Source organism: Canis lupus, chromosome 2, assembly GCF_011100685.1.
Source record: "Canis lupus familiaris isolate Mischka breed German Shepherd chromosome 2, alternate assembly UU_Cfam_GSD_1.0, whole genome shotgun sequence".
Taxonomy (NCBI): Eukaryota; Metazoa; Chordata; class Mammalia; order Carnivora; family Canidae; genus Canis; species Canis lupus.
Window position 1 is genome coordinate 27,157,896 of NC_049223.1, and position 15,227 is coordinate 27,173,122.

Genomic DNA, 15,227 nt, shown 5'->3' on the forward strand with positions numbered 1-15,227 from the left:
GAAGTGAACCAGACTTGCCACCGGCACGTGGAGGTCCTGGGTGAGACGCTGTTTCCATTAATAAAGGAGGATATTAACAGGAATTCATTCTTACCTTAGGAAATTAGGGAACAAAATAAGCCAAAGCCACAGGTGAGCCGGGCGGGGAAGTTCTGGGCAAGCTTCCCTCCCCCTGCGGCTGCTTCTCTTTTTGTTGGGTTGTAACTAAGAAGGAGCTGTTGTCACTCTGTTCCCGTCCTGGTCCCAAGAGAAGAGTCCGGCTGGGGTCCCCCTCTGGGGCAGCACGGGCCTGAAAGCAAGAGATTCGCTTCCCCAGACTCCCTGGAGCCGCAGGTTCACATCCCGGGGGCTGCGCTCAGCCCTTCCTCCTCCCTAGGCAATAAATAGCATGGAAAGCAGGTCATCTGTGCGGCCAACTTCCAGGAAAGACCTTGAAGGCAGAGCCGGGGTGGACCTTGGCCATGACGCGGTGCTCCCCGTTTCCCGTGAGGCCTTCCTGCGGGGCGCCGGGGTGCCACACTGCCCCCGGGGGATGCTGCAGCTGGGGTTTTCTGATGGAAGTCGGCTGACTCCCTCGCATGGGCTTGGGGGAGCCCTGGGCTCTATCAGAGGAGGGGAAGAGGGGCAGGGCAGGGAGTTCGGGATGCTCACTCCCAGGTTCGCTCTCTGGCCGCATTTCCAGGGCGCCTCAACACCTTAGCACCGCATTTGTATTCCTGGTGAGTGGGTTGGCTCAGGTACAATGTGGTTAACGTTTTCTTTTTTGGCTCAAAGAGCTCGTGCCTGAGTCTAAACAATCAAGTGGCTGAAACTCTAGCACACTTTTTCGACCTGTGCTGCTTCTTCACAAAAGGGGTGCTGTTCCCACCTGTCTTTGCACACACAGTGTACCCGGTTTTCGGCCATGACTCCACTTAATATGAAAGACCAGCTTTTCTTGTGGGGGAGAAAAGAAATCAGGTCATGCCAGCCAAGCCCGGTGACAGGCCTGTTGGCGGGTCCAGGTTTGTTTGTTTTAGGGATGTGGGCTGTCATCAGGCCTGAGCAGGGACTGCATGAGCCAGTTCACCCGGACCTTTCCTTACTGTTGCTCCAAACCTTCTATTTCTCTTCTAATCTTTGAGCACAAAAGCAACATGATTTTTTTTTTAAGATTTTATTTATTTATTCATGAGAGACACAGAGAGAGGCAGAGACACAGGCAGAGGGAGGAGCAGTCTCCATGCAGGGAGCCCGATGTGGGACTCCACCCCAGGGCCCTGGGATCACGCCCTGAGCTGAAGGCGGACACCCAACCACTGAGCCACCCAGGTGCTCCAACGTAATTTTTTTTAAAGGGAGAGAGAGAGAGAGAGAGAGAGAGAGAGAGAGCAAACATGAATGGGAGAAGGGGCAGAAGGAGAAGCAGACTCCCCGCTGAGCAGAGAGCCCGAAGCAGGACTCGATCCCAGGACCCTGAGATCATGACCTGATCCAAAGGCAGATGCTTCACTGACTGAGTCACCCAGGTGCCCCCGGAAAGCAACATGATTAACAGGAGCTTGCAAATGCTTGTTTTGTTCCCAAGTGCATGACTCCCGTTAAAATCGGTAGCTGCTTAGTGTGACTTTTGTGTCACACTAAATTGGAAACTTTCAAAATTATGTACAAATGTACGTATGAAGTGTTGTGAGGTGTAGGAATGACACTGTGTGGCTTTATATAGACGTCCTTCAGAGGAATCTGTGTCCACAAGCTTTGATACATGTCTCAGAGACAAAGTGTGCGACTGTCTGACATCAACATAAACCAGTCGCTTGGGAAAGGAGGTGAATAACCAACCTCTTCTGGCAGAAATACCATCTATCTTTCGAATCCGGTCAGGATTTCTGCTGCATTAAATTGCTGTATTGTCCGTGACTACAAACTGAAACGTGGGCCAGCTTTGTTTGGTGGTCTGGTAATCTGAAGCCCTCACATAGGGCCGGGTATTTTGTAATCAATAAGTGGGACTTCCCTCTTGTTTTTCGTGATTTGAAACAAAGCTCAGTGACCATGATCTGTACATTAAAAAGGTCCGAAAAAATACCTAGCCTTCCAAGAAATGAAATAGGCCATTTAAAAAAAAAATAAGATTTTATTTATTTATTTATTCACAAGAGACAGAGAGAGAGAGGCAGAGACACAGGCAGAGGGAGAAGCAGGCTCCCTGTGGGGAGCCCGATGCAGAACTCGATCCCAGGACCCCGGGATCACGCCCTGGGCCCAAGGCAGATGCTCAACCACGAGCCACCCGGGCATCCCAGAAATGAAGTGGACCTTGAAACACTATTACCTACATGCTTTGAACCTCATGGAAGCCGCGAGGGTGTCCCTAGATTGAATGAATGACTAGGAACAAGCACATCTTGTGTTCACATTAATGGTTCAGTCGATGCAACACAAAATTTTCCCTCAAGTCTGCTACAAACCCCTGACAACTGGTATTTTGTATGTAGGTTCAGAGTCCTGGATACACAAAGTACGTACTTAGTGAAGAATTGTTGGTAAGTTGAAACCAAAGTCTTCAACTTGCCTTTTTCCATTTTATGGACAATAAGGAATATAAATGTTGCTTTCTCCAGCCTTCTGTAATTAAAGACACTGTCTGTGCAGGAGATGATAGTCCACACACTCGCTCCACCTGCCCGGCCACGGCCATTCTGCGTGCTGGAGAAACTGTCCTTCTGCTCTTCTTTTTGAAATTTGCCCTTGCGAGAGGTGAACAGCTTCTGTGCCTACTTTTTGTATCCTAATTTGATTTCGCTTTTTGCTGTTGTTGTTTTTAACTTGGAGCTTATTCTTTGATATTTTCTTTTTTTCTTTTTTTGCTATTTTCAAACACACCCACACTGTAGAAGGGTCGGGGGTAAGTGGTTTCCAATTGGGTTCCATTACACAACACACACACCCCTTCCCCATGGATTTCACATCATGACAGGCATTGGCTACGTTTCTCGTGTCACTGCCTCTTACACAGAACTTCTAACGTTTGACACCTCAGGCAGAGAATGGCAGAGCTACAAGGGTATACGGACCTCGCGTGGCATCTTTGTCTCATGATCAAAGTTCTGAGAACGGCACAGAGTTAGGAAGCGTGGCTATGGCGTTGCTGCCTCTCCTGCAGCGTCCTGGCGCACGTGGAGGCTTGGAGCTTTGGTGCGGTGGCAAGGGTCTATGTGTGTGCATGTTCTAGAGGTGCGGCAGCTCCTGGCCACCTGTGGTTATTTATACTTCAAGGAGTTAAAATGCAACAAAAGTTGGGTTTCTTAGTTGTAGCGGCCACATGTTGAGTGTCAAAGGCCACGTGGCCTCGGCAGCCGTCTTGGATGGTGCAAGGATGATAGAGGATTTCCATCATTGTGGAAAATCCTGCTCAGCAGCCGTGGCCCCGACGTGGAGCACAGCAGCTAAGGGACTCGGGTCGGCGTGCACTGAGCAGGGTCCCTGACGCGGAGAGGGTGCTCCCTAACTCAGCGTGTCGTGCAGCTGGACCACGCTGCCGAGGCTGGAGAAAGCTCTCTTCCTTTTGAGTGTGAGTTGGGTACGCTTACCTGATACACTTACTGCACTAAAGCCTGAGGTTGTCCAGAAACCGCGCAGCCACAGGTGGCTGAATGTAAGGGAGGAACGTGCTGTGTCCTCCGTGATTTCCTGCTCCGTTTCGTTCCCCGAGATTGTTGAGCCGCGTGACTTAGAGACACCACGGCCGCGTCAGCTGCGTCGCACGACATACTGACATTGGTCTTACAGTCCTGCTAATGGGTGCACTTGGGTCTGCGACCGGGGCCTAGGCCTCTGTTTACTGTCCAGGCACCACATCAAGTGGCAGTTGCCCATTCTGGAGAAAAGGGGCGCTGGGAGGAAGCCTCTCTCTCCCAGTGATCATCTATGTCCAATAATCAAATGATTTTGGGTGCCTGCGTGGCTCAGTTAAGCATCTGCCTTCGGCTCAGGTCATGATCTCAGGTCCTGGGATCAAGTCCCACGTCAGGGCTCTCTGCTCAGTGGAGAGTCTGCTTCTCCCTCTCCCGCTGACCCTTGCTTGTGCTCTGTCACATAAACGAATAAAATCTTCAAAAAAAAATTGCCTAGTTACTGCCTTGTCCAACTTTTCAAGCCTTGATTATATTAAGATCACTCTTTTGTGGGGGTGTTGAAACCCATAATCTTAGGCTCGTAGAACATCCAGAATTCGTAGGGCACCGAAAAATTACTGAAAGAGCAAGATAATACATATTAATGGAGTAAGCTAAAAAATAAAGCCACAATAGACACTATAGCTGTCATTTATTGAGCTTTTAACGTGCAAAGTGGTATACGATTTCGTTAAATGTCATGACTGTCCAAAGCAGGTGTTCTTACTCCTCCTTTACAGAGGAGGGGATGGAGACTTAGAGATGGGACTTGTTCAAGTTTATTCAGCAGCTGAGCAACAGAGCCAGGATTTGAATCTGTACTCTTGGCTGCTATCATCCTAGAGTCAGTTAAAAATCTAAATGCAATCTGAAAAGATGTGCGAAGCAGAGCATCAATTTAATGTGTGAAGCTCGCCAAAAACAGCCTACGCACCTTGGTGGGTCCAGACTCGGTTGAGGGCGTGCAGGAGGGTCATCTTACTGTGAACTTTCGGCGGGGATCCATTCTGAGGTGCAGAACATGTTGCCAACGCGACTGCCGGTGACAGCTCTCTACAGCCCCGGGGACGCGTCTCATTTCACCTTTGTACTCCCATGGCACATCACGTGCCTGCCTAGAGAGATGACGGGCGAAGATTTTTTTTTTTTTTTTTTGAGACGTGTGAGGATTATGGCTCAGTCTAAGACATCCTGGGCCTGTTATTTATTATTTGCTTTTGCGCATGTTGCAAATAGCTATGTCAAAACTAACAAAGGACAGGAAAGGTGGGGAACTGGTTATTTAGAAGTCCACTTACAGAGAATTCACTTTCTAAAAGCTAGCAAATGAAGCTTAACCCACATTCCAAGCAGTATAGGAGAAATAATCAGAATATATAACCTGATAATATTTTCGGACTGTTTGAACTCCCTCTGGTAAGAACCTTGAGCTAACTAGAAGCAGCACAAACGTTTTCTTCAGAGCATCTAACTTGGCTAGAGTTGGCTCATTAAGGGACAGGACAATGAATTTCTGCCTATGATAATCCCATTTTAAATGTTCCGTTAGTCAAAACTAAGACCAAACTCAAAACCCCGACAAAACTTCAGAAGGTTACCAGGACGCCGACTGGGTTTCCAGGATACAGTAGGAAATTATGGTTTAGGACAAAGTACCGAGAAGATGCTGCTTCTGTTCTGAAAGCCTCACACAGTCACATCTCGTGGAGGGTATAGTGTGTTCATAGGATGTCAGCTCGGCTGTCGTTCCTACCATGACGTGACCACTTGCTAAGCTTTGAAATCTTTTGTTGTAAACACAAACATTTCCACATGTAAAGCTATATTAACATCAAAACTGCCTGTGGTCTCGGGTAGATAAAGGTTATGATAGAGAAATGGCACCAAGGGCAGCAAGGAAGGTTCTCAGGACTTGATGACATACATTTCCGTACCTACTATATCGTGGCAGCAGCCTGGAGAGAACGAGAAAGGACGCGCACACCTCGCAAGCCAGAGCCCGGGAAACACCCAGCTCAGTTCTAAGCCTGCATTTGCTGATCTGGCTTGAAAGGTGCCCAGCAAATGTTCAATCAATAGATGCAAGTGTTTGCAACTGTTCTAGAAAAGAAACTAACGACCAGGTTGTCCAGGATGAAAAGGCAGTTAACTGCAGTCGTTCTGGTAACGGACACCTCAAGCAAACGTTCAAATGACGGGAAGCATGAACTGCTCCGCTGTCCATCTAAGGATCTAATTTCCAGCCTCATCCTTTGGCCTGCACGTGTGGATTAATGGTGACTTTATACTTTTTCGCTACGACTAATGCGAGATTCTCAAAGAAATCCTTCCCTCGTGGAATGGCTGATACGGCTGCGGAGAGACCTCATTCAGAACAGTTTATCTGTCTCGCTCTTCAGTCAGGGGAACTCATCTACTTTTAGACTTAAACCTTCTAAAGAAAACTGCTGTGATCTAGAGACATTGGCCACTGGGCTGTTTGTATTGAAAACTTAGCCAGCACGCCTTTCGTGGACTTCGTTCATTAGCATTCTTACTGGCGACGTTTCCATATCTCAGTGTTCAGTTTAGACTTTAATTTGGTTAGTAGGCCTTTGTTTAACCATCCTATTGAAAAGGGAACAAAGCCAGTTTAGGTGACACAGTGGAGAGAGGCACTATATTTTATCTCTGAGAAGGAGCCCGACAAAGCCGGAATGCTCTGATACCCTCTGATTTTCTTCGGGACGTTTGGAACCATAAACCAGCTGGAGGATAAAGATCCTCACTGTACTTTGCTGCAGACATGCTCAGAAGAGAGACCCGGTTGGCCATGCACAGAAAGCCCGCTTTGCTGGCCTCGTAGGGCTGTGCGTGCAGATGATCCCATCAGAAGTTTGTTTTCCGGGCGTGGGAGTGTTGCTCTCCTTTTAAAACACTGCTTCCTCCGATGAAATCACTAGCCAGGGTGCTGTGTGTGCGTGTGTCCTCCTGCTGCCCACTTCACAGAGTGTGGTCTGCCCAGAGCAGGTGACAGTGGCGATTCGGATGGGGACAGCCAGGTCGGTGGACACTGCTGCCAAGGCCAGGTCCTGTCTGTCCCTTGGTGTCCAGGGCTGGGCCCGGGCCCCCCTCACGTCGCTGCCGCTCGCTCTGATGTTTCCTCCGTCAAAAGTCAAAACCCACTTTCTTCTTAGGGGTTCTTGAGTCCCCTAAAGCCTTGTTCTGGATTACATCATCTTTCCCCTCCCATCCGGGACGGGCCTCCCCTTGGCTGACTTTGTTGACTGCATGAAGCAAAGCGAATCGTGTCCGCTCTTTCTACACTCTTTTTCTAAGTTACAGACCTGTTGTTCTCCACGCGACTTTATGGAGAACGGCTCTGGCCAACTTGCTCACTTTGCTCTGTGACACAGGTGTTGTATCTTCCGGTCCACGTTTCTTTGTGCAGTTTCTCGAGCTTCCTTTGGCTGGTGCAAGGACAGCCGTCGGGCAGAGAGGCTGACACCACCAGGCCGGTGCATGCAGGCCGCTGAGCGGTCGGAAGAGGGTAGCCGCTTTGGGTCTCCAGTGACCTGGACTGGATTCACCTCACTGACCTAGAGGTGAAAGGCTCTGTATTCCATTACTAATCCCTTGAGCTATCCAGCCCCCTGAAAATGATTCTTTGGTTTTATTATTGCAAAGGCCATTTATAAAATCATGAACTGGATTTAGGAAAGCAACCATGAAATAGCAAGGGACAACAACTGATTGAAATTCCTTCAATGTATTATGGGCTGAAGTCTCTCGACAGTAGGACTGGGGGAAAGTCATATAGAGGCACCTCCATTCTTATTTCAGAAGTGTGACCGGCTCACTTAAACGTGGCAACTTTAGATCCACTGACCATGCCTCAAGGAACTAAATCCTGAATAAAGAAAATGGAAAAGCAAACTATGAAATAGCCAATAATCTTTATTTTGTACTTCCCCACCCCCATCCCTCTCCAAAAAGCACTAATGGGTATATCTGTGCATGTGAAAATACTGTATAAAGTATTTAGGATGATCTCAAATTAATAAAACAAACAAAAAAAAACCCCCACACATAGCTCGACATAGATGTTTCGTTTCTTTGTAGGGATAGAAACATTTTGGCTTCTAGAACAAGGAGGGCAGTGAAATACTGCACCCTTAAAAGGTCGGCTCCATTTCCACTGATTTGCAATTTAACATTCATGGCAGAAAACCTCATTTCTCTGACCACATAATAAGTCTTAAAATATGACTAATTCACACACTAATATCAATTTACTTGGCGTTAAAAAAATTCACAATTTCTATTAATATATTTGTTTTAGGTTCAAAGCCCATATTGTAGCATTCAAGATATCCATTACACTGGCCCAAATTGGGATTATTTCAAAATCAAGTAAAAGTCCATATTTATTCCAAAGTTGCTAAAATATGCTAATAAAGTTAAATTTGATGTTTTACATTAAAAATAAAATATTTGGTTTATCTCTCAGACATCTATAACATATAATAAATAGTGGGCAGTATAGTAATATAATAAAGTTTTGTGATACCCTGAAATTTGATGAGTTTTCTTTAAAAAAAAATCATAATATACTTCATTTCAGCCTTTTAAACCACAATCTCAATGAACAGATTTGCAGAAATAAAACAATATAAACACAAAATGCTACAGTCTATGTTTTTTCGTTTCCTGTTTTTTGTAGTTTTTTTTTTTTTTTTTTTTAACTTTGGGGAATCTACATGTCCGTTTCATAAAAGTAAGTCAAAGAAACTTAGAGATAACAAAACAATTTCAAATCATAAAGAATGGATTTAAATTGCCTTGTTTTCCTTCCAACTGCTAGGGCCCTCCTCCCCACAGCGACCAGGGCACCGGGCGGGTTCAGCTCAAGGTAGATTACTTGGAACTATGGCTCTGTTTCTAGCCTTCTTCGCTTATGTACAGCAGTAATTACAGACATGGCTGAAATCACCGTGGATTTCAGAGAAAGCCAGAATTAAACACGATAAAAATTTAAAAAATAACTACTTCATAAATATTTATTATTTACATTAGGGGGGAGATCTGCTAGTCGGGGGAGTTTTTGTACAAGTCGATGAAATGTAGAAGCAAGTGAGAACGCCAGCAGTTTAGAGAAGGGCATGGGGACGATGGCCACGAACGTAGAAAACACGTGCGAGTCAACAAAAATAATCTGCGCAAAAAGCAAACAGGACATGATAGAAACCTTTTTCTTAAAAAATAGAAGGTATTTCACAAAGGCCTGAACATTTTACATGTTAGTACTAAAAATGGGGGGCGGGGGCAGGGAAGCTTCATATATTTTCATCACAAAAATATTTACCGGCACTCCAAGTGGAGTGTTCTCTTCTGTCATTATGATTATCTTACTAGAGAGGGGAAGAGGTGGCAAACTGTACAGACTATTGACGTCCAGGAGTTACAGTAGAGGCAGCTGACACATATCTTCTCATCTAATACCTTAACGAAAAGGCCCTGGAGAGAATAAAGAAAATCAGAAGGGAAGATTACGGTCTTTTTATTAATAATACTTGTCACTGGTAATAGAAAAGTGGGGCGTGGCGGTCCTGGGCCACGCCTCGACTCGAGTCTCTCTGCAGTCACACTGCCGGGTGGTCCCGGGGCACAATCCAGGGTGGCCGCTGCGTTCTTGTCCCCGGTCACCAGAGGTTCGCTCTCTGCAGGGATCCGGGCGGTGGACAGGCCGCCAGACCTGCACCAACTCCCCTCTGAGGCCACGCCGCAGGACGTGTCAGTGGGCCCGGTGCTTTCGCTTTTTGTGCTTTTTGTCCTTCTTCTTGTTGGCACACTTGGGGCAGAACCACTGCATCTCTTCTGGTGGTGCAGCCATTATTCCGACACACGGCCTACACAGGTAGGGAACAAACAAGATTTTGGATGAAGAAGCTTTATTTATGGACATATTCCTTCCCTGTGTGTATAATTTTAAATAATTAGATCATCTTTAGGTCTGGAGCATGTCTAGCAGGGTCCAGGCTGAACAGCTCCGACTTGGGAGGTGTGGTGGCTGGGCAGGGGGGTGACTGTGCCTGGGTGGCCCTTCCTGCCACCATGCTGCAGGAATTAGCTATCATTCCCCTTTTTAGACAGAAGCAGGCTGGTTCTTCTTTTATCTTATAGGTACATCCTATATCATGTGGCTGAGTGGATTTCTATCTTTTTATATCTTATTTTTAAACTGTAAAATGAGGAGATTATTCACATACATTCTGGCAGCGTTTGCTTAGTTTGGGGGCGCTGTTGGAGAGGTCGGACAGGCAGACAAGCCATGTCTTCCTGCACCTTGTGACTTGCTTACCAAGGGCATCCCTCAAGGCTACTGTCAAGTGCTGAGGCTTATAGAATATTACTGGGAAAAAAGGAAAGGGAAACCCCTTATCTCCTTTTTTTTTTTTCCTTTAAAGATTTTATTCATTTGAGAGAGAATGAGAGAGAGCACAAATGGAGGTAAGGCAGAGGGAAAAGCAGATTCCCCACTGAGCAGGGAGCTGGATGAGACTCAATCCCAGGACCCGGAGATTGTGACCTGAGCCCAAGGCAGATGCTCAACTGACTGAGCCACCCAGGTGCCCTTCCATTTTTTTTTTTTTTTTTTAATAAGAAGGATATATAGGCTAGGCAAAATATTTGGAATTTAGGTTGAAGAACAACACTTCAAAGATTGTCGATTTTTACAATTAATAGTAATTACATGTTATTCTTACTGTGATTTTGCTCCCTGCACTGCCCTAGGATGGTAGTGGAACGGAGAGAGTGTCCAGGATGGATCGTGGTCACCGCTGTGCCCTGAGGAGCCCCCACCTTGCAGCCAGCCTGGCCCGGCCCACAGCACTCACCAGTGATACCAGTCGTCACAGTCGTCACAGCCGATCATGGGACTCCCGTCGTCGGGCTTGTTGCATCCAGGACAGATCCAGATCTGATTCCCCCATTCATCTCGGATCTGAGGATTTTTAAATGGGAGGATGGGAAAAGGGGGACAAAGACAGACGGAATGTGAAAAAAGAACCAAAAAGAGAGCAGGGTAAGAATGATTAGCGCTTTATCCTGTGAGCCTCATAAACAAGCAAGCGGTTTAACAATTCACTGAAGCCATGATCGCGATCATCCCTACCCCGGGATCACATGAAGAAGAGAGAGCTACTACGTACTCAGTGAGAAGACACTTCTAATGAGTATTTTATACTCTCTTTTGTAAGTCATAAAAACAAAGCATTTTATCACCAGTTCTATGCACTGTATGACCTGTAGCCACTTTGATCTAAAAGCTACCACAGACATGTAAGTCGGTGCTAATCACGGTCATCGTGGCAGTGACGGATATTTCTGAAAGCTACAAACCTCGATCGTATGCAGCTTTCTCAGTCACATTCACGGGCATGGAATTAATACATGCAGCCCAATGTGCGTGTATCACCTTATTACTTATTAGCCAAGCCCTTCTCCTGAACTAGCTGATAAGATCAAGGATATAAAAGAGCTGTTACTAAGTAACTTTCCATTCCCTTTATGACATTTTCAGTAAAGCACAATCAACTAAAGGGCAAATAGAATAAGGGGCGCAGGAGGCCAACGAGGTACACATTTTAACATCATTTTGTTATGAATGTGGTGAGCTCTGGCGTTTGCTTTCCCTAACCTCGCAGTTCCAAATAAGAAGCATCCGTAAGTCGCTTCCTCAAATTCCACATTAACAAAACCAATCTGGAAGAAGCAAATCTAGGACGGGCCTCCTGAACACAGTAATGACTACAAGCTGATTTTCAAAAGTTTTTACAGTCACACGGCAAATGGTCTCATTCAGTTTGTTTTGCAAAGTATAGTTGGTTCCTAGCTTTTCGGATACAACACTGACTAGATATTCAGAAAAGAAGGGCTCTCTTTGAGTGTGGTGGGTATACTGGGGACACAGATGCTTCATTCCACTGATGTGCTATTTTAAGGCTGACCATTTTTGGAAGGGTCTCTACCAAAGGCAAGCTACACTGATCTGAAAGCTTCCTGAAGAAGCCTGTGGGCAGCTACGTGTCTGGTTTCACCCTCTGCTTCTCAGGGCAGAGAACCACCAGTTCTCTGGTGCCAGCTGTCTAGGGTTAAGACTGGTCCAGCATCCTATGCCCTGCAGCGGCCACGCATGGCCAGCCCTGCTGCTGGTTGACCTCTCTTGAAATGAGAAGGCCATAACTCTGTTGCTACAAGAGAAATTGGCCATAGCATCCTTAATAACTAACATCTAACCAGTGTACTGAGCTCTTCAAACATCTGACTTTGTTTACTCATCCTGAAACAACCCTTGGATACGTGAAGAATGGGGAAGCTGGAGCTGGGGGAACGTGAGCAACACTACAGTGGTCACTATAAAGTCCCACTATCAGGCAGTGACAAAATCAGCCTTTTTGCTCAATAGCCTATGTTGCTCAATAGCCCAAAACGCACATTTTGTTCTCTGTCTACAAAGTGTCTCTGAGGAGATACAAGGCATTCCATCCATGTTGCCTATGCCAATTGGATCCATCACCAGGGAGTTAGCCCTAAAGTCCTCTGGAGAATCAGAAGGATAGAACACATTGTATTGATCATCTAGTCTAATTACAGATGAAGCAACGGAGGTAGAAGAAGTTATATATGAAATCAAGGGGTGATGTGACCTCTATTTAAACACCCAGGACAGGGATCCCTGGGTGGTGCAGCGGTTTAGCACCTGCCTTTGGCCCAGGGCATGATCCTGGAGACTTGGGATCGAATCCCACGTCGGGCTCCCAGTGCATGGAGCCTACTTCTCCCTCTGCCTATGTCTCTGCCTCTCTCTCTCTCTCTCTCTCTGTGTGTGTGACTATCATAAAAAAAACAAAAACAAAAAAAAACCAAAAAAAAACCCCCAAAAAAAACCCACCCAGGACAACTGGTCCTTGAATGGGCTAGTTCGATGATCACAGATTTTTTTTTTAAAAGACAGAGAGAGCGAGAGAGCGACTATGCGTATGAGTGGGGTGGGGCAGAGGGAGATGGAGAATCTCAAGCAGGTTCTACACTCGGCACAGAGCTTAAAAAGCTGGGCTTGATCTCATGACCCTGAGATCACGACCTGAGCAGAAACCAAGAGGATGCTTAACTGACTGAGCTGCCCAGGTGCCTCGATGATCACAAATTTTAGCGCATCTTCTATTTTTGCCTTGAATTGCCAATTTAATATTTTTCTGTTAATTTTTCATGTCTTTATATCCTCCCTCAGTACTTTTGAGATTTTCTTTTTATCCTTTATATCATTAGAATTCCTCAAAAGTGTAATGATTTATTGAAATTTCTATTGAAATTGCCTAAAAGAGAAAATATTTATCTGATTTATAATAACTGTCAGAGTCCTACTTCCCAATCCTATCTAGTCAGACAGATCTGTGCATCAGGAGGCTGACAGGTCACAGTCTACATATTTGGTGGCACAGCAGTATCAGTATATGTAGTGCCTCTGTGCGCCTAAAATCTTTGTGTTGTATATACGTATGTCATTCCACACTTATACAAAGGATGCATTTATAAACACACTTCATTACTAGCCTGACTTTAGGGCTTGAGTAAGACCTGATATATTAAGTATGGGGAAAATACCTGACAACAGTCCCATGACAACAATGTGAACTCATTAAGAAGCTGAGTTTTACCATCTGAAGACATGCTTAGATACTTAAGAAGCCCTGTGGTTTGAAAGTTCATTTCCTTAACATGAAGGTCCTGAAGGTCTAGAGTATCCTAGACCTTCACCAGTGAAATACTATAAATTAGCACCTTTACCTAGAAACAGCATCTGGCCCATATGATCTGTGTACATTATGTAACTTATACTTTTTTAAAAATTTTTATTTATTTATGATAGTCACACACACACACACACACACAGAGGCAGAGAAACAGGCAGAGGGAGAAGCAGGCTCCATGCACTGGGAGCCCGATGTGGGATTCGATCCCAGGTCTCCAGGATCACGCCCTGGGCCAAAGGCAAGGCGTCAAACTGCTGCGCCACCCAGGGATCCCCGTAACTTATACTCTTAAGTGAATAATTGGTTGAACGAGAAATTCAATGTGGGATTTGAATATCACTATTCATCCCTATATTTATACGTTGTCATTGTTGCATATACATATAAAACAATACAAACTAAAGAAAAACAATGCTGTGATACTGATTTGACATATGATTGACAATGATTTGATTATTTATGTATACTAAATATGCAAATACCTTAATACAATACTTTACAGCCCAAAGCTTGAAAATGCAGTGGAAATACCTTTCTGGTCATAAAGAATTGCCTCTGAAATTCGGTAGTGACACATAAGACACCGCTTGGTAACTGAAAACATTTTCACGGTGGAAGAGCAAGCTCGGAGGTGCCTCCTGCTTAGCTACGACAGAAATAAAAGGCAGCGTACCACGTAAGTGCTGACGGTCTCCGTGACCACACTTCGGACCGGGGCTTTGGAGGTTCCGGCTCCAGATATGGCTGGGGATGAGGCCGGCATCAAAGCTGGGGCCGCGGCGGACTGCGTGAGGAGCGGCGAAGGCACCGGGGCAGGGGCGACGTGCATAGGGACAGGGGCAGGGGCTGCTGCAGGCGGTGGGGTCTTGGGTCTACTCAGAGAAGGGGCTGGTTTAGCTTCAGGGGCTGGGACCACTTTGCTGATGACACTGTCAACAAGAGAGAAAGGGAGAAGTCACAACAGATGGTACAGTCAAATCAGGCATTTCAAACATTATTACAGAAGAACTTTCTTCTTCTAGGAGCAAAATACTCTTCTAAGCAAGCAGCTGGGGACAGCCACAGAGGCCCCTGTTCCCCTCTTAGCTTGGTCAGAGTCAGGCCTGGGGAGAAGGGTGAGTACCAGTGGTGAGGGACGCTCCCTGGGAGGCAAGAGTAGCCACGGCTCCCTTCCTACTGTTTTCAGCTGGCAGGTCTCCGGAGTGTGCATCCTTGGGACTCACACAGGGCAGACCTGAGCTCAAACCCCAGGTCTGCCCCATGCTAGTCCCGTGAGACTGTGGAAACCACTTTGAAATACTGGGCCTGAGCACCAAGGCAGGTATAATCCTGGGCACTTTACACATATCACCTCACCCAGTCTTCACAACAGCTTCAAAGAAGTTACCGTGATCCCATTTCATTGATGAGAAAACAGGATTAGAGAGAGGAATAGGGGTACATGGGTGGCAGATTTTGGACCAAGGTCTATTCGATTCCAAATTCTTTCTTCATGTTTTTTAAAAAAATTCCTTATTTGAAAGAAAAAAGTTATACACAATTTTGAGCAGAAAGAAAACAGTATCACAGATAGTTCAGGAAAAGGAGATACACAGACATACGCCCTTTGCCACATTCCCTCCTGATCACCCTTCCTCCTCCCCAAGTAACCACTGTCCTCAAGCTTCCAAGTATGTTCTGTATTTCTGCTGTTTGTAGAGACCTACAAACAATATATACCATTTTATGTTTTCCAACTATATAAACAATGTTGCACTATATTTATCCTTTGCAA

At 45.8% G+C, this 15,227-nt stretch overlaps 1 protein-coding gene across 2 annotated transcripts in view; it reads right to left on the bottom strand.

The window, feature by feature from the left end:
* Positions 1 to 7,576: 7,576 nt before the first annotated feature.
* TAF3 (TATA-box binding protein associated factor 3) overlaps positions 7,577 to 15,227 on the bottom strand; it is a 180,414-nt gene continuing 172,763 nt past the window's right edge. For both annotated transcript variants that reach the window (XM_038530162.1, XM_038530163.1), the window contains exons 5-7: positions 14,127 to 14,382; positions 10,535 to 10,641; positions 7,577 to 9,544 (exon numbers count right to left, since the gene is read on the bottom strand). In XM_038530162.1, the coding sequence (XP_038386090.1) occupies positions 9,430 to 9,544; positions 10,535 to 10,641; positions 14,127 to 14,382 (478 nt within the window). In that variant the 3' untranslated portion in view covers positions 7,577 to 9,429. The remainder of the gene's footprint in view (positions 9,545 to 10,534; positions 10,642 to 14,126; positions 14,383 to 15,227) is intronic.